Consider the following 22,608-nt stretch of genomic DNA (forward strand, 5'->3'; position numbering starts at 1 on the left):
GATCTAACCTCGTGTCTTCTTATTCTTCGAATAATAATATGTAATATTCCCAATAATGACAAGCCGATTTCAATTGGCGAATGGATCTGGTTCAGCATTTATATAATCAGATTATGAAGTGTAACAAATGCTGGTTGTTCTTCTTTGATGGACAATAATAATTGAAAGTAGGAAAATCATTCAATGCTCTACTGATCTAACTTCATGGGATCGCCTGAAAATATAAGACGCTCCCAATAATGAATGCTTACCTGATTTCTTTTCTATAGAACTGGTTCAGCAATTATTTCATCAGATTCAAGTGAAAGAAATGCATGTATTCCATTGGGTTCTATTTAAATAAATAATTTAGAATAATCATTCTATGCTGTGCTGATCTTAACACTTGACATTCATGTAACATCGTTTAAAAATATGCGATATACTAATGATAACTGACAAGTTGATTTTGCTTCTATTAAATGCTATTAAAATGATATTATAAACTACATTATATAAAAAATGAATGTGATTTTCTCATTAAACATCCTAAGATAGTGGGCGAAGATGTCAATGTACCCTAATGAAAACACATCGATTGTAAATACATGTAACTTTCATTTCGAAATAAGTGTCTATTGTCTTCAAAGATCCTGTCGTATCAAAACAACCAAATCGGATTGGCCTTATTGGTTCTAATACAGTATAGTTTAACTACCATAGGGACTAGTTGAACCAAGTCCACGGGCACCCACTCCTAAGGGGACATCCACCCCCAGAAATCTAAAAAATATCTAAAAGGTTAACATACAATATTACATGGTTGACAACTTTTGTTGAGGCTCTACCAAGGGCAATACTGTGTCTCTTTTTTTTTAAAACATTCCCAAGGGAAGGTCCCAAACCCACTTGAGTCCACGAGCCCCACTCGTCTAGATCAGCCACTGTTCTAATACCATTGTTGTCCTTGTGATTTTAAATGCACAATATAAGTGAAAACTTTCTAGGCTTCTGAATTTATAAGGCTTAACGCAAAACCACCACGTAATTCAATCTTTTATAGATGTGTTCATTGACTAATCCTTTTAGGAGTCTAGATGATATAAATAAACCAACACAAGCTAAGCTTTATTGACAATTTGAAAAATATTATAACAAAAAGATGTTATGGCCCCTCAACTTTGTCAATGTGTAAAGATGAAATGTTCAAAAACGTTATCATGATTTCACGGCAAATTAAAAACCATTTTAAAGGCACTTTTGATATTGAGATAATACAGAATATTGTCTATCAGGGAATGTTACTTTAAGTATATGGACGTCTCGACAATAAATTCGGTGAATTTCCTTTAACTATTTGTGATAAATGTCTTGTATTTGGATTACCACTAGTCCTTGGAGAATGAATACACTTTGACGATGTCAATTCTAACCGCGAGAAAATGACATCGTTGGTCTGTATATCTGTCAGGCTTGATGGACGGGGTGTACTCTTTCTAAATTGTTTTGATTGTTTGGAGAGATCACGTGAAAAAGATAACGAAGGCAATCGCTGATGGTTGAGATTGTTAATGGATGATTGCGTATCAAGGGGCGAGGAACTTTGGTTAATAGGTCGTTGTCTTATTGACCGGAAGTCAAGATGGAGGTTAGGTATGTCCGGTTGATTCCGCTTGACCCTCTTCTTCAACAAAGAAGGCTTGTTTAACCTTGTTGCGTTTGATGATTTATTATTAGATTGTGCTGTCAAGCCGCTTAAATCAAAAGCTGGCATGCTTTTCGTATTTTGATTACTTGTCAAACCACTTACATCAAAAGTTGACTGGATCTTCGTATTCTGATTACCCTTCTTATTCGACCTCTTAGTTTTCGGTTCATTATTGGTTGATCTACTCTCGAAATTGAATTGGATCTTCTGGTCAGGAATTTTTACGTCTGATTTATAATTGCTTAACGTCTGTGAAACTGGAGTGTGTTCGATAATTTCAATATTCTCCCGCCTTAATAAGACTATCGTATCTCGTAATTCATTCACGTCGTGTTTCAGCATAGATGAGCTAAGTTCTTGAGATCTAGCTCGAACCCTCCACGTTTGTACATCTCTCTCTAATTGGTGAATTTTATTATTTAATTCCACTATAGTATCCAAACTATTTTCATATTTCTCGGTCAAATCTTCAATATACCTTTAATTAGAAAAAAAAACGAGTGAAACTTTTCCTTGAGGGATTTCGTGATATGTTTAATTCATCTATTTCATGAAAAACTTGGCCAAATCATTACAATATTTTTAATAAAACTTGGTTAAGATGTGTTCTGGTATGTACACTGTATACTTATGCCGAATTCCGTCTTGTATATCCAGAAACATGACCGAAGACTACATTATTGCAAATACAAAATGGAAATTGTTTCTTGAAATTTGTTCTCCGTATTCTTAGGAGATCAGAGAACCCCTTGCTTTCCCTTTAATATTAATGTATTAAGATTGCTTTTATCTCTCTCTCTCTCTCTCTCTCTCTCTCTCTCTCTCTGCATTGTATAGGTTAATATGACACCTGCACTATGGTCAATTAATTGCTGTAACGTTCTAAATTAAGAAAAGCCCATATTTGACCATTAGAGCTCAAGGCGGTTGGTATAACTTAGGCTTTCAGGATAATGGATCATTAGATTTTGGATGGAAATGTGTCAAATTCAAATGACGTCTTTTAAAGAAGAATTAGAATTAAATTTACTTAAGATTTTCCAGTGTCTAGACACTAACAACCTTTTAATTAGATAATTTAAATTCAAATTGACTTATTGACGTAAACATCATCTGATATACCGATTATGTCTTATTAACTTTTGTGAAAATTGGAAAATTGTTGTGTCCCAGTGCCTGTACAGCCTGAAAACATGTCAGATGGAAATCTCAATATGGTCCTCGAACGAAAAGACAAAGTATGTCCCAATAACTAAAAGACTGTTCAGAGGAAGGTTAAGGGTGCTTTTGGTGTGCAGTGGAGAACTCATGTGAAAACTTGTTTGTGGCAGTTTAGGCTTAATGAGAATTAGTTCATGGCACTGAGGTTTTTTTCTTAGTATGAAATAGATTAATAACACCATATTATATTTCAATGGTTTAGGGTTGAAGTATTCACAATAAGTATAGCTTGGTACAACAACAACTTTCTGTTAGAAATAATCTAGAAAATATTACCTATTCTGTATATGAATATGACTCTTCATATCTTTTATATTTCCTTTTAGTTCTTTGATATACTCCGTCACGTCATCACCTACATTTTGCAAACTGGGTTCTGAAATGTGGTAAAGTATGATGAAAATATCTACTGATCTTTCACAAGACTATTACATATCTCATATCACCATATAAAGTTGATTACGTCGATGGATTTTTTCTTTCAGTTATTCTTTCAGAAGTAGTTATTTCATAATAGCACAAAAACTATTTATCATTTTAATCTGATGTTCTGAAGTCCACGGTGAATTTAGATTCCGAGTACGTACCTGATAAATTAATGTAGATATCAGAGGCTGGTGGTGTATTAGGCTCAGAATCTACAATACAAGATAAGTATCATGTCCAGTGGATTTATTTATGTTTTCGAACAGTGTAATGGAGATGGGTGAAATATTTGGGTAGACGAGCTTTTCTATATTATGACTAAGCGAAAAAATGACACGAAATTGCAATGGCATTTCAGGGAATCATTAAGTCACGGGGCCGAATATGGGCCGCCGAAAAATTATCAAAGGGGGCTCGCATGATGTTGTTCACTCATATAAAATGATAAGAATTTTGAAAATAGTGGGCTGGGGCAACCTTGGAGCACTTTCTTAATTTTAAGCGGACTTGTTGTAGGACTTACATGTTAGGATGGGAGTTGATGCCAAACTATTTGCTTCACTTCGTTCTTTTATAGTACTCATGATAGTAATTTCTGGTAAATAGTTAAAATAAAACACCCTCTCCATTCTAAAACAGAGACACATAAATCTACGTGGAAGATACGTTTGGCTTTTCTGATACCATCTGAAGTTCTTTTGGTGGTTTCTGGTCTCAAACTGGTCAGAAGAGGGGGGCAGTTCGCATTTGGCAGGTAGACAACTGGGGTGGTCCATTTTTAATGTTAACTTTCGATGTCTACCACCATGTAGATTTTACGTCAAATTTCTACCTTTGATATCTTTGTTACAAAATTCCCTAATTTTCCAACTCTTTTTGCCTATAAATGAATTAAATCTTAAAGACCGTTTACCTGATGCCACTCACAGACTGAGCTTGACAATTTAAGAGTGTCCACATAGCCATTTTAATAAAAGGTATAAGATAATTAATATAACTCACCGTTTGAATATGCATTGTTAAGTTTGGCGAAGTCGCCAATAACAACATAACTAAATGTAAGCTGCTCAGCTGGGAACATCTAGTCTATGTCATGTTGAAAATAAATTTAAAAATTGAGATTAGATATCTGTATAATTTATTTGTTATTCGATGTTTTCTCGCTATTTAATCGGATTAGTCGTGTTGACAAGCTCTTCAGTATCTCTCCGACCAGTTATCTACAATCACCACCTTTCATTTTATAACGCCTTTTATACTTTAATGAACATTTTTGATACATTTTGCGGTCGCACCAGCTTCTAGTAGGTAAGACGTTGCATCGAAAGAAAACCATTAGATAATTAAAAAAATACCAAAATATTGCATTCAAATCAGTTGAAATTGAACATTTCGGAATCATGGATTGGAATTTTCAGGCTTTAAGGTAGGCTATTGGAACGTTTTTCGGAAACTTTTCGTCAAAGTACTGCTTGGTCCTTGCTTTTGAATAAAATATCATGTCATGGAACCCATAGACATTTAGAAAAGAGTAAGTTCGTTATATTGTATATTCAAGGCCTATTTCGTTTGTTAATAAGTCATTGTGTTCAGAATGTGTTTGTGAAATATATATATGATATGCAAACGATGATATAAGAGGGTTTTGTAATGGAAGATAATCTATAGATTTCACTGCCTTTTTGACAGTCTATAACGAATGATTTCAACACTGTCTTATCGGGTGTCAATTGACATAACTTATTCTTGAAGTGAAAGAGTCATCATATTATGAACTTTCATTTCAAATTTCAGATCCAGTGTTAGAATGATGGCAATCAAATATTAAAATCAACGAAATGACTCGTTGGATGAATTCTATGAAGCAGATTGAATGCCCAGTCTTTCAATTCAAATTTGAATATATCAGAAAAAAAAGTTTGAGATGAAATTCATCTCACGTCTGAAGCATATAATATAAATTCGTTTTATCTATGATCGATTTTGAACTTTTGCATTAATATTGATATGAGAGTTAAAAGCAATCAGCAAAATTAAAATACATGGACTGACATAGACGAGGGAACAGGTAACAAAATTCAATGAATGCACTTTGGTCTGGGCGCCCAGGTCAGTGCCATCTGCTTAAAGTTGTTCTGTTAAGGACCCAATTCAATGATATTCAAAGTCACGATGGGACACAGGCAAAACCATCTCATATTCGTCTTGGATAGGGGCCTATTAGAGTTCCATAAAATGATCAAATCTGTAGATCGTAAAATCGTGTTATATCTTGTCCTTAACTGGTCACACAAATCTATATTGTGCCGTACAGCCTTGTGATGGCTTGCAAATTTTGCTGTGGTATCACGGCACAAAGATAAAACGAGTTATTTCCCATTAATCAGAAAATCTCTTTTTTATGTTTCATGTATAATTTAAATATATGATGAGTGAAAACAAATTTCTGCAATTTGCATAGATTGTAGTCTGTATGCCAATATTTTTTGCAATGAGTATTTTTCGCTTTAATAAATGCTATCATTGTAGATCCATGTTGCTATACTGGTATCCTATACTAACTATGTAGATATCACCACCGTTAAGACATAATTTGTCACGGTGAACTATGCTATCTGTACCAAATAACTTGTATGCAATTTTGCAACATAATGCTTCCTCAGTGTTTGATTCTTACTCACTTCCTGGTAAGACAATGTAAGAACTTTACCATTGAAATTTTGATTCGAAAAAATTTGGTCATTTCACTTCAAATTCAATGCGATAGATGATTCTTCTAAAGTTGTAGGTGAGGTTTCTTGCCGTCTTAATTGTCATGTGGCATGTGCACTCGTAGGGACAGATTTCCTGTCATAATTCGTATGTCTTCGGTTCCAGACTTTATCCGACATTACTCTATTTAGGTGTATATTCAACATACAGTCTGTTACGATTTAAGGTTTATGGATTTATGGAAAGATAGTTTGTAACAGGACATAACATAAAGAAGATAAAGGAAAGGTCAAATGACAATAAGAGGATTGTAAAACCTTGACACAGACAAATAAAATACCTCTATCTGTAGATTTTATTACGGTATTCTGAAATCTCACTTGTTGTTAGAAGACAGTATGCCACAAAGGCAGGAACCTTCGGGCTAACTGTTCTAATGAGACTAACTCAACAGACAGGTGGATTTCCTTATTCATGTATTGGACAGGCCCGTAACTAAAAGAGGGTTGACGTCCTGGAACTATATTCATCCAACTGCAAAATTTGAGAAAATTCTCGATTGAAGCTATTATCAGTCTCTATCAGCTATTGCCCCCATGCAAATGCGACGCCCCCTTGGGCCTTGGCACATTGGACTGGTTATGGGTCTGGTATTGCATTAACTTTTCTTTTGGCCATAATGCCATGGACCAGTATTTCCAATAAAATATTGAGACTCAATCTACTATTAAGAGTTTGATCTCCATCTCTAGCCCACAGTGAAGACATCTGCCCTTGTGACTATGGAATCTAACTAATTAAAGTTTTAACACAATGCTAAATTGATTACATACATTATTTTATTAAATTGTTCAATCCATTACAATATAATAGAAAAGAGTTCAATATATATAATATATGTTATAAAAAAGACCTAATTAGTTGTAGTGCCTTAAAAAATTGAAAATTCCTATTAACATAAATTTCAGTATATTTACAGTAATGAATATTCCTGCAAGCCCAGCCTGGAAGTTCTCTTATTTAACAAAGATAACAGAAGATTATTTTTACTCCAAAAAACTACCTGTTTTAATATTTCTATACCACTCTACCATTGATGTATTGAGCAATATAGTAACAGTGAATATGTTTTATTATTGTATCTCAGACAGATATATTTGATGACTAATTGCCACTTATATAATTAACTGATGCAATAAACACCATGGTTTCAAACCATACACATGAGAGACAACAGAATTGGATTAACAAGGAATTTTTGCCTCAAATTTCACAGAAAAAGTCTACATAACTGAAAAAAAAAGCCAAATCAACATTTGATTTTTTCACTCAGGATCCACAGATATTTTATTTCATGAGAAGAACTGTATTGAGTTAACAAGAAATGAAGTCATCATGTGCAATGTAATCAGGTGATTTCAGTGCATCACATGTATTATAAACTCAATGTAAATCCAGTTTTAATTGTTCTGGTTTAAATTCAATATTTATAAAGTTAGAAGTTGAAAGGTTATAATAATACAGTCAAACTGATAACAAGTTCTATTATGACAGCTATACAGACTCTGTGACTATATGATCTGTGAACAATTCTCTCAATCTGAACTATCCCATTTTGAGAGTCCACATAACTAGTAATATTGTTTCAGAATGTTTTTTTTTTATTGTGGAACTCATACATATTATACACAAATTTGCAGGAACTCTTTGGCTAGGCCTTTATCTAAACTTAACATAATTTCCACCTATTTTCTCATTCTTGACATTAATGACTCAAACAGAACATTACTTAACATTTCAATCAGACATTTCAATAAACGTTTTTAAATTTTGAATTTGTTTTGTTTGGCACTGACAAAATAGCCCTTAATTTTTACAATATGTAATAAAGGCAGTTATAAGCTAAAGATGAAAATGCAGACAAAATGGTTTTAAAACATTTTGTCAGTGATGTTAATGCACAAATAGGTGTTTTATATATAAAAAAAAAGTTTCATCTTGCTTTCTAAACCTGTATACAACCTATCATGAGCTTTCTGAGATTTTAAGCATCAAGCTTTCAAATCTAAAATATGTATATAGCACAATTAACATTAGCATGAAAAATATAAGATTAATATACATGAGTGAAGGTAAAATAAAATAATGCAAAGACAGTACAAAAAATTATACTATGTACAAATATAACATGAAATTCTGTCCAGAAATATGATAAGGCATAACAATGAAATTTTCATGATCTTTGAAATGCATTACATATATTACTGTTATTGTATACACCCTTTGAATATCATTAATACCTAAATGTAAAAGATAAGGTCATAGGTGGATACCTTGTCTCATCCCATATTCAAAACTAGAAATAACATTTCTATGCACTTTTAAAGATAGTGTATCATTTCAACCACTGTCTTAGACTTTGTTGAGAAAAAATTATCCCATCTCCAATTTGACAGATATTATATTTTGTAAACTGATTGAGAATTTCTATAATTCAAATAAATCGGAGCAGTTTCAAATACAAAGAGTATCATTGATAATTTGATATTGACTTATGCCTAGCAGTAGCTGGTTGATATCCATCTCTGAGTTTGGAATTAGATTAAAAAGTTAGCACTAGTATACCTGGAATGTAGCAACATTAAACAGGTAAAGAAAGGGAAAGTTACAGTATATTATAGTCTGTATCAAATAAAACTTTAGGAATGCAAATTGTTTATAAAGATTATATTATTTGGCAGCTAGTATCTCTAGAATATACTTGCCAAAAGTACTAACTAGACTATAGAAATCAGCAAGTAACTTGGAATATATCTAATCAGAGGGGAATAAAATTTCAAGGGTGTTTGCCAGCAAATTATTTACCTTACTTAATCTAATAAAACTGAACAAATATCCTTACCAAAACTTTCAGTTGTATATGCATACACATAATGACAACATTATCCATACACAGAGCCATTTTTAGTAATAATACAATACTGTTATAAATGGCTTAATAATGGGCTTTTCAATGTGATAATCTCAGTTTCTTACAAAACATTTTACTATTCAAATCCAATAAACCAAACATTTTCAAGTCAATGTAAAGAAGGTGAACATGAATCTCAATATCAGATTTTAACTTGTACCTATATTCAAAGTTCGTTTTTTAATAACATTTGAAAATATCTTATGTAGGCTAAAAAGTCTTTAGGCATCAAAAGTAAATTTATCAGTAGACAAAATCGATAGGCCTACAATTATAAAAGACTATAAAACTACGTTACGTGAGGCTCGAGGGCATTGATTACCAATACTATGGTATAACAACCTTATGTTAAACTAATAAATTATGAATGTCAATTGACTCAATTACTTCCTTTCATATACCACCTACCTGAACTTAAATTAAAGATGGGTTTCTTGAAATCCTAAATCCCATAATTTTTTTTTAATGAATGTATTTTATATTCATTTTATGCTGTTACATTGTCTTTCAAGATAAGCAGAATGCTTTACTAACAAAAAGCATATATGAGATGAGATGTAGATAAAAACAGAAACCCATCTTTAACCTATTAATAACCTCAAAGAGATGAAATTACAATTAGCTCACAGGTGATCATATTGATTGATTATTGATTACCAATATACCAAGTTATCCTTAAACCAGGATTAATAATAGAGATAACCAAATTTTAGACAAAACCAGTGAATAAGTGAATACATACATACTTAACAAGCATATTTCCTTAAAAATCTTTCATTTCATGATGCATTGAACAGGGCATTTCAAAATGTAACAAATGTAAGCTTATATCTATTATTATATGAATTACTACTTATGCCCCATGAAAGATATTTAAAAATAGCTAAGTTTACATTCCTCTTCTAAGATACATTTTATCCTATTCTCTTACCATACATCTGTTAGCTATTTATATAACCATGTAGCTCTAACACTGAGCTGAAAATATTACATAACAAAAAATGCATATTCAGCTGTTTTAAGATGAGTTATTTGACATGGAACATATGTATCTGTATTCACTAATTACCTGGATCAAAATTACATTAACATTAAGATTAAACCTTACAACTTAATATGCATTAGTAATGTAAAACTTGTGGACAAGACACATTCCAGATTTAAATTCCTGACAAGGACACCTGTTTTTGGTCAAGATTTTAAACATTAAGCAAAGTAAGCAATTGCTGAACAAGAGCCTTTGAAATATATCTAAGTTGTGTACAAATATTATATGATAAATTTACTAAACATTGGCTTGTTTTGGTATGAAAATTCAGCAGACTTCCTTCAAAATGAGTCAGAATGAATGATCTTAACCCTACCTTAAAAAAGAGAATCAATCCTTAACTTTTGATCTTATATCAATGATCATTAATTAACTTTATTTCAAGGATTAAACTTACTTTCCATGTGTAAAGATAAGGATAATTAACAAAGAAAGCTCTGAACTAAGATCTATCAAAAGGGACACAACCAACTTTACAGATATGTAGCTTTGTGATACATGTAAAGCAAATGATATGTGCAATGATTAAAATCAAAATATGAATATTTTTGAAAAAGTTGATTGAATATTATAAAACACTAACCTACAGCAATAATATTGATATGACCATATATAGTTCAGGTTTATACAGCTAGCTAATTATTTACACGTTTATATAATAAAATAGGATCATCTTATAAAATATTATGATAAATTGTTAATATAATATGATAAATTGATAATAATGATAATGATATAATAATAATGCCTGGTTAATGATAATCATAAGTATCAAAAGTTATGCTGATCTTTTACAAAAAAGACATTCAATAAATTCAGCATGGACTGTTTCTGTAACTTCGCATAAGCGGAACCAAGCAACTAGGTGGACCTGCCTCCCTTAAAAATGGGTGATTCAACAACTCTGGGGCTGAGGCTCTCTGGGAAGCATCTCTGACTAACATTCTATCCAAGAAGCCTTGTAATCTTGGTGAAACTTTATGTGAACTGCGTATTTTGGGTGGCGGCATATCTCGAATTCTTCTCATGGCCTGAAGAGGAGGTTCATTGAAAAATGGTGGCTCACTGTCAACCATTTCTACAACCATAATACCTAAAGACCAGATATCCACTTCAGTCCCGTAAGGTATCCGAGAAATGACTTCTGGAGCCATCCAATATGGAGTACCTACAAGAGATTTCCTTTTCCTCAACTCAGGTGTAACTTGTGCACAGAAACCAAAGTCTGATAATTTCACTTTTCCATCATGTGATAATAAAATAGAGTCTGATTTGATATCACGATGAATAACACCATGAGAGTGAAGGTAGGCCAGTGCTTTCAGACATGCCTTACACACAGTAGCTATCTGCATCTCATCCATTTTACTATGCGTTACAATATCTGTTAAAGCACCACCTTCCATAAACTCCATTACAACCCACAATTCATCATTCACAAGGAAACTGTTATACATATCCACAATGTTGGGATGATGATAGTCTCTCATAACAACCACTTCATTAAATAACAATTCACGTCTCTGCTGTCTTCTTAGATCCATCTTTTTCACTGCCACTTGATTTCCTCTTGATTTATCTGTAGCAATACAAACAATGCCTGTTGATCCTTCACCAATTTTGACAAAATTCTCGAGGAAATTCCTAGGATCTCCAGGTGTAACAACCATTTGTAAAGCTGCTCTAAATTGCTCGTGCGAAAGACGACTTTCTGCTGGGACAGGAGGCTTAGCTGGAGATTTGGCCATCTGCATTGAATTATTAGAATGAGTTGGTGAGCCTGGACCTTGTCTGTCATTATAGCCATATCCAGGTTTCTGCATGTTCTGATACGGTGGTTGATTCGTTCTAGGAGCCGGAGAAGGAGCCTGGTTATTTCTCATATCTCCTCTATATTGATCTCTATCATTTCTATCTCGGTACCTATCCTGGTCACGATGATAAGGATCCCGGCTATCAAAAGAGTTATCTCTGTCAGAATATCCAGACTGATCCCGATCATAAGAATTATTCAATCGATATTGCTGATCCTGATATCTGTCATTTGGTCGAGGAGGATAACCATCATGGTGATCATTATGTTCTGGATAATGATTTTGATAAGGACGATCACGATCTTGGTAGTAATCTCTGTCAGATGGATGACGATCTCTTGGATCATATTCCCTTGAAGGATATCCATGATTATTTCCATGAGGCTCCCTTTGATGTGCTGATTGTTGATGTGGATGATGATTATTTCGTTGATCGTGGTAAACATCATTTTCTGGCACAGCTGGGTAATTTCCTCCATACTTTTTACGAACATACGGTGGCGGACTGCTTTGTTTCAATGAATTTGATCTTGCTATAGATAAGGAAAGTTCAGAGTTTCCGCGAACAATTGTTTTTAAAGGTTCTATATCATAGTCTGTAATAGTGGATGGATCAACAATTGGACGGGGTCTCTCCTTCTCCACTCCAATAATACCTGCCCACTGGCTAGGTAAACCCACAAATACACCTTGTTCATTATCAAAACCTGTATGCACACGATGTTGGAAATCTGATGGTCCAGATATCTCAATCAAAGGCTTCTTTTTCTTCTTGTTAAACATGTTTAGTTGTTAAAAAAATTTACACACCTAGTTTAATCATCAAAGTTTGACACCAGGAAGATGGCGCCCCCTTGAGTCAGTTGTAGGTCACTCTACCTGGCCCAGATTTCAAATCTAAATATTCAAATTTTTAACCTTTCATTTCACATATCCGTCAGTATTTGATTGTAAAACACTTTGATAAACATGCATAATATCAAATATAATGTTATAATACTCCAAAATGATTTTAAACTGCAAAAATACAACTTATTTGTTACTTCAACAGGTAAGGCTTCTCCAAGTGGAATTTTAGTTGGTGTAAAAGTAAGTCATGGAGTAACGAGGTCACAGACTCTTGATTTATTTTATAAGTTTGTTTTCTGTACCTCTTGCTCTATAGGTTGCGTTTCCGATACAATTTAGATTTTAACAGTTTTATTTAATTTCAGATTTATGGTTTTTGGAGGTATCTATCGTAAGTATATGGTTTGAAGAAAGAAAAGATCCGTTGTTGAAAGAATGTAGTACCATTGTTAAACAGGATTTATAAACTATTCTTGTGTATCGAGGACGCTGAGTGATAGCGATAGCATCGATTTCCAACATTGAGTTTTAGACTTCTATAGCCTATGTCCCGAAATTCTACTTAAACTAAGAGTTTGCAAAGGCTGATTTCCCCACCCATTTCAACTTCAGTACATTGTTATATACACAGTAATTTGCTTTGAACTATATTTCTTGGTTCATACAAGTTTGTGCGCTGTGGTTAAAAAAGCTTATTCCCAAACTTTCTGCACAAAATTTTCTTCTTCAAAACTTCAAGCACACGTTAGCTATTGGACGATATAACGTGAAATACTGGATCAGACAGGAGTAATCTAAATCTGAGTCACATCCGCCTGAAACTCCAAATCTAATGTTTACATGCAAACTAAATTGCCAGGGTGTAATGATTCAAAAGTAGGTCACTAGATTTGACCAATCAAATTGTGAAATTTGTCAGACTATTTAATCGAGGCAAAGGTGTAGGTGGCGTCGTTGTTCATGAACGGATCTGAATAATCATGGCTGACACAAAATTGTACGAAGTTCTTGGGGTGTCTAGAAATGCCTCTGATGGCGAAATTAAGAAGGTAAAACAGTTTCCATTATGCTAAAAATGATATAAATTTAATTGGTGGAGGAAAACATTCATCTCCTGGCCATTATTTCATTATTTTCAGTTTCGAAATCATTCAGAAAAGACACGTGATCGAAGAAATTTTACTGAAAAGTCTTTCTGAGTAACAAAAATGCTTTTTCATTTTTGCCAGACGTAAAACAAAGACGCATATTCTGATGAAATAATAATTATTATGAAACTATTTTAAAGGGTATTTTATATATGTGACAACCCTCTGTCTCTCCTGTTTGACATTATTCATATTGTCATTCTTGATGGTCTTGAAAAACTCGTTTTTTGACATTGAATGAATTGATTTTTATATAACGAAACTAAAAAGGGAAGAATTTTGTCCTCATTCTATTTATAGATATATACTTTTTCCTTTGTTGTTGTTGAATTATATCCTTAGTTCCCCCTCCCTCTTTTTCAGGCTTACTACAGATTAGCCAAGGAATATCACCCTGACAAAAATCCTGAAGCAGGGGAAAGAGTAAGTAGCTGAATTCACTAGGCCTAACAAGGGGTAAATTTATGAGGTAGAATTTTATTTACTTATGAAGAGGTTTCCACTTTCTTGATCCCTCTTTAAACAGCCCCTTACCCCCAAAGATTGGAGAAAAAAAAAACGGATCACAATCATATAAAGTTTCTTTTATCTCTGCCTACTTTTCTTAATCTCTTTACTTGTCGTTGTTAAAAGACAAAGACCAATCAATTTGAAAGACCAATTAAGTAAGTGTTAAATGTTGCAGTTGGACAAGTAACAGCCACCTTTAGTATACAATGATTATCTACCAGTAATCTCTGTAATAATTTAAGGTCATATAACCAGTTTCATTAATGAGCCTTAAGTCAAAATTCTTATATGATAAAGCATATCGTGGGTGACTCCTTGAAACCTTGTATAACAGTATATGACACGAAATTACTTTACACGATATTATTTTGCTACTAATGACCTCATCAAACACTCATTTTATGTAGAATTACAGGAACCACAGAAGTCTGATTGAAAATTGGAAAGGTGGCAATTTATGCTATTATGCTACCTGATACACCAAAATTTTTCAGAAAACCCTCGACAATGCCTTTAAGATATTGAAGTAAGAAACAAGGGAACAAAATGGTAACATATATATATATATATATAAATATATCTTTCAATCCTTTTTTCCAGTTTAAAGAAATCAGCTTTGCTTATGAAATTTTATCCAACTCTGAAAAGAGAGAAATCTACGACAGACATGGTTTACAAGGAATTAAAGAAGGGGCTTCAAGTGGTAAGGGTTATTGTAATATTTAAATGTTATACATATGAATTAAAATTCTAAGAAAACGAAACTTATTGGTGTCCCATAGACTTGCAGCAATATTATTAACTTCTTGTTCTGATAGCAATTAAATATCAATAGCTGAGTGAAACAACTGATGTCTGCTTCTATACAGACAGAAAAATCACATCCACTGTCATTCCCATGGCTCTTCTGTGAAAAATAATTGACATTTGTAATATACTTGAATTGAGGGAGAAAAAGTTGTTTCGTGAATCTTTGTAGTCAACACACTGATTTGAAACATTTTACTTGCAGGTGGATTTGGTGCAGGAATGTTCGATGATATATTTGGTAACTTTTTTGGTTTCCCGGGTATGGGAGGAATGAGTGGTATGGGAGGGGGAGGAAGAAGAGGCAGACGGAGAGGAGAAAATACCATGCATCCGCTCAGGTAAATGGTGATTTATGTTGGTTTAACAATGACAAAGATAAATAGCTTTTCTCTACATTCTGATTGATTACAGTACAATGTTGTCTGAAGATTGCATAGCATGGTACAGCATGTTTCAGGTTTATATTTTTAACTTCAATACCAATGAGATATGCTGTTATGTCTTAAGTAAAGATTCACTAATATTGCTGTGATTTTAACATTTGAGACAACACTGACTTTATGGATAATTTACATGTCCAGAAAGAAAATGAAATAGCCTGGCTTTTAACTTATAAAGCATTACTTATCCATATTTAATTGGTTCTGAATTCTGTAGAGTAACATTAGAAGATCTGTATAATGGTAAAACAGCTAAATTACAACTGAGTAAAACTGTCATATGTAAGAAGTGTAATGGGTGAGTATATTTTGATCATGTTCAGTTATCTTGCTCATAAAATTCGTTTGTGAATGCTGAACCCCCATTTTCATAACTGATTGTGTGAGGATGATGTATCTGCAACAAAGTTGGCGGCATCAGATGAACTCTTTTGAAATGAATGAATATGAAAAAATGTATATTTTAGAAATGTTCTCTGATCGGTTCATACAGACTCTGTTTGCTTTTATTGAAAATATCTGGTAGAGTTTAGAGTACTCTCCTTTTGATTTGATTTTCATTATTTATGCACCAGAATAGGTTAAACCTATCCTATTTGTTAATTTGATATGTTAATTTTACAGTATTGGTGGTAAAGCTGGTTCCACCATTAAATGTCGTGTATGCCAAGGTCGTGGTATTAAGGTCACATTAAGACAGTTAGGACCTGGTATGGTACAACAAATGCAGTCTGTGTGTCCAGATTGTCACGGTGAAGGTGAGTAGACTATATTGTGTTCTTCAGTCACTCGTAGTCCAAAGCAACATCTTCAGAAACATTTAAAAAATGATAAAGTTTCACTATTAGTCTCACTAAAAGAACATTTACATACCTTTCAATAAGTTTGTTTATATTTACAGGTGAAATCATCAATGATAGAGACAGGTGTAAAGAATGTAAAGGTAAGAAAGTCAGTAATGAAACTAAAATATTAGAAGTCCACGTTGATAAAGGAATGAAAGATGGTCAGAAGATAACATTCAGAGGAGAAGGTGATCAACTTGTAAGTTATCATTTGATGTAATTATTCATTGTTCTAGGACCCTGATTTGGTCTTGGTGTAAAATTCTTTTTTTCTGGATATTTTTAGGTGCCTTTGTCAGTTTTATTAATCTGAAATCACTCAATCAAATCAAGTTTTAAGAAACTTAAAGATGTTCTCTGGATATAGATGTATAGGAAAACTTTATCATCAGTTTTCTTGGCTTTAAGAAAATATTTGGACTCATACAGAAGGACAGAAACTAAATGATTTTGTAATTCCTTTATTTAAAAAATGATTCCTGATTATTTCAGCCTGATGTGGAGCCCGGTGATGTAGTAATTGTCCTACAATTAAAGGAACATGAACAGTTTTCTCGTGAAGGTTCCAATTTATGGTTCCGTCAAAAAATTGGTTTAACTGAAGCTTTATGTGGCTTTAGTTTTACATTAAAGCATCTAGATGGTCGTGATTTAGTAATTAGTAATCCACCAGGTGAAATCATCAAACCAGGTAGGTAATTTTAACTGGTATAAAAATATATTAGCAATCGATGACTTACAGTGAAATGTATGTATCAATGAATCAGAAATTCTGTAACAATCTCATTCTCTTGACTCTTGCGTGCCTTTTTGATCAAGTTGATCTGTAAGGTCATTCTAGTTCCTTAATACCGGGTACAATATAATGTTATGAAGGGGTCTGTTTCTAATTTAACCTGAATGAATGGCAGCAAGATTTTCAGGACTCAAGATCAGACAATATTATTGGGAATGTGTGTGCTTTATAAAAACTTGAATTATGAATGTCTTGTTTAAATCAAAAATTGCCATAATTTTCAAAAGTTTCGTCTTAACTCAGATGATGAAAAAGATATTTCAAAATATGAAAGTAAATCACTGCTTAGTTCTGGTACTTGTAGTTCTTTACATGCCTCAATGCTGTCAATACTAATAATTTATAACTTTTCAATTTCCATTCCAGAATTAATCAAAACTGTTCAAGGTGAAGGAATGCCAACCTATAGAAACCCTTTTGATAAGGGTGATTTATTCATTAAATTTGAAGTTGTCTTTCCACAAAATAATTTCATCGCCCCTGAAAAACTCAAGGTAAGCATATTAATTTTATGATACACGTTATTCTTTCGTTGAAATAATCTGGGATTCTCATTGTATTTAACAGACTGACCTTGTATTGACATTGCTGTTTGCACTTTATATATTGTTCTGAAGAGCAAGTTGTAGATCTTAAAATAGAAACAGAATTATCACATTTAATATTTTAGAAATTGGAGAATTTGTTACCTGCTAGACCCAAATATGAAAAACCAACTGGAGAACACGTTGAGGAGGTAGATATGGTACCCTATGACCAGACACGGTCAGCTGGCTCATCGCGTGGTCGTGAAGCATATCATGATGACGATGATGAAGATGATGAAATGCACGGAGGTGGTCCTCGAGTTCAGTGTGCTCATCAATAAAACTAACTTGAGATAGCTGTAAATATTATGTTATAACCGAACAATTTAAATCCTCACAATCAATCTGTATAATCAACACTTTCAATTTGGGTTGTATAGGATATTTTAAAGCTTTTATTTTTCAGAATTTCAGAGTCGCACATTGTGGAACGAAATACACGAGTTTCATTCTAGGGCATCCTTGACTATTTAATTGGTCAATTACCATAATTGTAGATTATCAGCTAATGAGACAACAGAGTTACCTGAATTTGAATTAACAAAATGTTTCATATAAGTTATATTAGATTGCATTCCATCAAATGTAAGTATAACCAAGAGACAGACTACGAAGTCAGTACAATCAACAATAGTTAGCCATATTCTAATCTGTAATTCAACCGTAACTAAGTTTTGTGTCTAAGATTTAATATACCAGTTTTAAATTATTGAGTATGAATTATTCCTCTATGTAGTTATGTGTGATTTCAGCGTATTTTATGTGTGTTTGAGAGAGTGAAACTGTAGGCTTTTTGTTTGTTTAAAATGTGGACTTGGGATGTTCCTTTTTTTGTATATTAATTTCAAATAGTCACTAATAACCATTCTTATTTGCTTGAAATCTTTGAGAAACGCAGAATCAAAATTGCAAGATACTGCCACTGTTGTTTTGGTTCTATAATTTTGAAAGGGATTGGGCTAGTTTAGGTTTCAGAAATAAATAATAGAATGAATTCAATATAAATTGATGCAAATTAGACTCGAGAGACACCAAGGGGCATCAGATATTTCTTCAAATAGACGTGTATTCACTATTCACTGGGTTTATTTTAATTTTAGTAAAATTATTTATTTTATAGTTTGTCATTTTAATTTTCAAATATGAAATATTGATGTAAGAATATAAAACATGAATATTTTCGTCCCATATCTGTGATGTTTTAAAAAAACTCTTTATGTGGTTGTTTATAATGTATAGATCCATCTAAAAGTCCAATAATAAATATATAACAATAAATCTTGATTTTTCCACAGCTTATCCCTCTATCAGTTAAACATGTTCAATGGGCTGACATGGTAAGACTGTCCTGTCCAGGGATGAAAAGGTCCTGTAACAGCCGACACATTCTGGCAAAATTTCCATCATTGCACACTGCATGGTTTTCACAAGCTCATTCAAAAGTATACTTTTGTCAGTGAAGGATTCAGTACTTGTAGTGATGAGATGAGGGTCCATATGTGTGTTCAGAGCCAGTGGGTTTTGGGGCAAAGAAAATTTTCAAAATAAGTCGCAGAGGGTATCATATGGTCCATCTGAACACAAACCTATCTCTCTATTGTGGGATGTGAAATTGTAATATGACAATGATGTATCAAAGAATAGACTTTATTTTCTACTAATGTTCTGAAGGTATGATTAGATGTGTCCAGTTTATGACAATATTCACTTCATGATAAATGGACATCAAAAGAAATGAAATCACAATCTCAAAGTTATAATCAAATAAAATACAAATTAGTGATCAGATTAAAGACAAAATCATTGAGCAAATAGAAGAAGATTTCATGAACAGAAAAAGATCCAATATTATAATACATGTGAAGGAGAAACATCTATTGAAATAAGTTCACTTCGTGAGATCAATATATACAAATTTTCATTTGATCAAAGGCATGTTTGAAGTTTTACAAAGCAATCCTCAATTTCATAGAAAGTATTAGTGAAATTTTAAAACATGAATCATATTTTGATTATTTGATATTGCTTATAATTTCATACAATCAGGGAAGACATACTAATCCAATAAATTATTTAAGGCTATATATAGTAACACCTATGTGAGAAAGTGAAAGTAGTGGTCCCAGGAATTTATCAATGTCTCACTGTTTAACCTCCTGTGGTAATGGTTGTTGGTTGCCTCTACCTTCTGTCATGGCTGCCTCTATTTCTTCAACAGTTCTCGGTACACATGTTAACATTTCCATCCCATCTGCTGTTATAGCTATATCATCTTCAATTCTTACCTAAGATTGATAAATATATAACTTAAAACACACAACAAAATTGGAAAGATCGGAATGGAGATTGGAATGTGTATCACTTGATGTGCAATATACTGTGTTGGATAGATGCTTGCTCTCTAGTTATAGAGGGTTATCCCTGTCATTGGTTCAGTTGGGAGGAACTGACATTATAAAAAAGGAGTCCAGTCATTCAAGCAAGCCATATAAGGCAGATTATCTTACTTACCCCACCAAAACCTCTATACTGATTGATTAAATCCCGATTTATAAAGCGAGCTTGTTCTGGATTATTTAAAGCTTGATCTATCAACTGAAAATAATAATAACGCTGTTTATATTATATGAAGACAAAACAAAATAATGGACAAAGAGTGTCTCCTGAGACCATTTCAAAGTGAATATCACAATTTCATGATAATAAGTTTTCAGCGCCTGTAACTTCCAGGATTGTTGATAAGCACCTGCTCATCAATAATGGCAGAATTGCGTTGAATTTGTTAATCTCTGACACCCAGATTTTGATTGTCTTTTGTTGCAGCTGAGGCTATGATTTACACGTTTTATTGCGGCCAAAAATTGTCAACATACAGACTCACCACATCAATAAAATAACAGCCTGGTTCCACAGTTATCACCATTCTTTTTTCTAAAGTCCTGGCAGTTCTTAATGATCTTAATCCAGCACCTTCAGGTCTTTGGACACCCTATTAATTGTAAGAATAGTTCTTATAGATATGAATAGACATAATACAAGATGATAGTTTTTACAGATCCACTGGAGGGAAGGAAGAGTGAATATTATACTCACAATTATACAGTATCAGTATTATCTCCAGAAGCTAGAAAAGATTACATATACTCAATTCACATTACCTCTGGATAGCCACCAACATCATGTGTATCTACCCCCATAAAATGTCCAAGTCCATGAGGCATAAACACAGCCCCTAATCTAACTGCCATCATTTCTTCTATATCTCCATTAACTATTCCTATCTCTTTTAATGCTTCCAGTTCACTTCTCTCGGCTAGTTTATGCATATCTACCCAGGAAACTCCTACAATGGAACATAACAAGGCGTTTATTTGCATGTATGGTCAACAGTTTTTACCCTAAAAAGACTTGCCAAACTGGGGGTGTATATCATAGACAATGACAACAAAATTAGGGGGTATACATGCATGAGCATTATATTCATAATTATATGAAAATATATGCCCTGGAAAATTGTGCTTGACTTGAAATCAAAGATACTTGTATAATCATAGCCAACCTGGTTTAGCAGCATTGATAACAGCTTGACTAGCTTTTAATACAGCTTCATATATGCCTTTCTGTTTCTGGGTAAATTTACCATTAGCTGGGAATGAACAGGTTATATCAGACGTATAACAATAGTATTCACCTCCCATATCAAATAAACTGAAATATAACATTGTAGTTATGCCTGCAATATAATCAGAGAACTGGTAAGAGATTAATTCTTTGATTAAACCTTTTCTATGTAGGATTTTTAGTGATATAGATACTACAGATCACTACTGCTAATTGATGGATTGTACATCGAATCATGTCCTTGCAAAATTTCTGAAAATTAATTGGTGTTCTTTGAGGATAAAATGGTGGTCAGTAAAATATTTTTGCCTTGCATTACTAATGTACAACTGGCAAACAACACAAAACAACAAAGACTCTTTAATAGCTCAAACTGCCATCATTAAGAAACCCATGTCGTATATCAAAATAAAAACTCACCACATATCACCATCTTGTATTTGTTTAGCATTAGGTGCTCCAGCGTGTCCATAATGTAATACAGAACCATTATCTCCACTGAAATTAAATTTCAACTTATTAAATATCAATTAACTTTGACTTTTTTATGCTAAAAAAAAGTTTTGCACTAAAAAAATTCTCATTTGCAGTAGGCAACGATTCCGTAACGTAGGCAAATTGGATTTGTTTCACTATAGCAAACCTTTGAGCTATTATTAGCAGCTATAGCAATAGTGACAATACACATAAAAAATTACGAAGACCTCTTTACCTTATTTAAAACTGATCAGTATAATTCAAAGGATGAATGCCACCAAACAGTTGATATTTATTTAAAAGGAGTTATTAAGTACTATACCTGCCACAGATACAAGTATAAGACATTTTTCTGGAACCTCCGTTTGAATAACAATAATGACCAAACAAACTGAAGAATATAAAATAAAACAATATCATACCTTCCACATACACAAACATAAGATAATTTTCTAAATCCACCATTGAAATAACAATAATGTCCATACAAACTGAAGTGAAATAATTTACTATAGAACATTCAGATCAAACTTCCAAAGCCTGTGGACAATTCTTTATTAATTTAACCATTTTTTTCTTATATTTATCACATGGTGTTGACATGGCATCTGCTGTACAAGAAAAATGCTTTTGAAAAATGCTGAGA

General features: G+C 32.9%; 4 protein-coding genes across 4 annotated transcripts in view; 1 reads left to right on the plus strand and 3 right to left on the minus strand.

Moving 5' to 3' along the window:
- Positions 1–1,285: 1,285 nt before the first annotated feature.
- LOTGIDRAFT_163456 (hypothetical protein) lies at positions 1,286–4,300 on the minus strand (the record flags this gene model as incomplete). Its single annotated transcript, XM_009059973.1, has 5 exons — positions 1,286–2,165; positions 3,185–3,284; positions 3,496–3,546; positions 3,858–3,964; positions 4,248–4,300. The coding sequence occupies 5 exons, from the start codon at positions 4,298–4,300 to the stop codon at positions 1,286–1,288; spliced, it is 1,191 nt and encodes a 396-aa protein (XP_009058221.1).
- Positions 4,301–10,880: 6,580 nt separating this feature from the next.
- On the minus strand, positions 10,881–12,662 carry LOTGIDRAFT_163457 (hypothetical protein; the record flags this gene model as incomplete). The annotated part of the gene is made up of 2 exons (XM_009059974.1): positions 10,881–11,965; positions 12,212–12,662. The coding sequence occupies 2 exons, from the start codon at positions 12,660–12,662 to the stop codon at positions 10,881–10,883; spliced, it is 1,536 nt and encodes a 511-aa protein (XP_009058222.1).
- Positions 12,663–13,708: 1,046 nt separating this feature from the next.
- On the plus strand, positions 13,709–18,145 carry LOTGIDRAFT_122424 (hypothetical protein; the record flags this gene model as incomplete). The annotated part of the gene is made up of 10 exons (XM_009059975.1): positions 13,709–13,777; positions 14,240–14,299; positions 14,987–15,086; positions 15,399–15,534; positions 15,854–15,934; positions 16,261–16,394; positions 16,538–16,680; positions 16,974–17,172; positions 17,644–17,771; positions 17,948–18,145. The coding sequence occupies 10 exons, from the start codon at positions 13,709–13,711 to the stop codon at positions 18,143–18,145; spliced, it is 1,248 nt and encodes a 415-aa protein (XP_009058223.1).
- Positions 18,146–19,496: 1,351 nt separating this feature from the next.
- LOTGIDRAFT_217473 (hypothetical protein) overlaps positions 19,497–22,608 on the minus strand; it is a 5,708-nt gene continuing 2,596 nt past the window's right edge. The window contains exons 9-15 of the mRNA XM_009059976.1: positions 22,285–22,384; positions 21,906–21,983; positions 21,424–21,572; positions 21,023–21,207; positions 20,746–20,853; positions 20,376–20,459; positions 19,497–20,149 (exon numbers count right to left, since the gene is read on the minus strand). Of these exons, the coding sequence (XP_009058224.1) occupies positions 20,006–20,149; positions 20,376–20,459; positions 20,746–20,853; positions 21,023–21,207; positions 21,424–21,572; positions 21,906–21,983; positions 22,285–22,384 (848 nt within the window). The 3' untranslated portion in view covers positions 19,497–20,005. The remainder of the gene's footprint in view (positions 20,150–20,375; positions 20,460–20,745; positions 20,854–21,022; positions 21,208–21,423; positions 21,573–21,905; positions 21,984–22,284; positions 22,385–22,608) is intronic.

The sequence above is a fragment of the Lottia gigantea genome (assembly GCF_000327385.1).
Source record: "Lottia gigantea unplaced genomic scaffold LOTGIsca_40, whole genome shotgun sequence".
NCBI lineage: Eukaryota > Metazoa > Mollusca > Gastropoda > Lottiidae > Lottia > Lottia gigantea.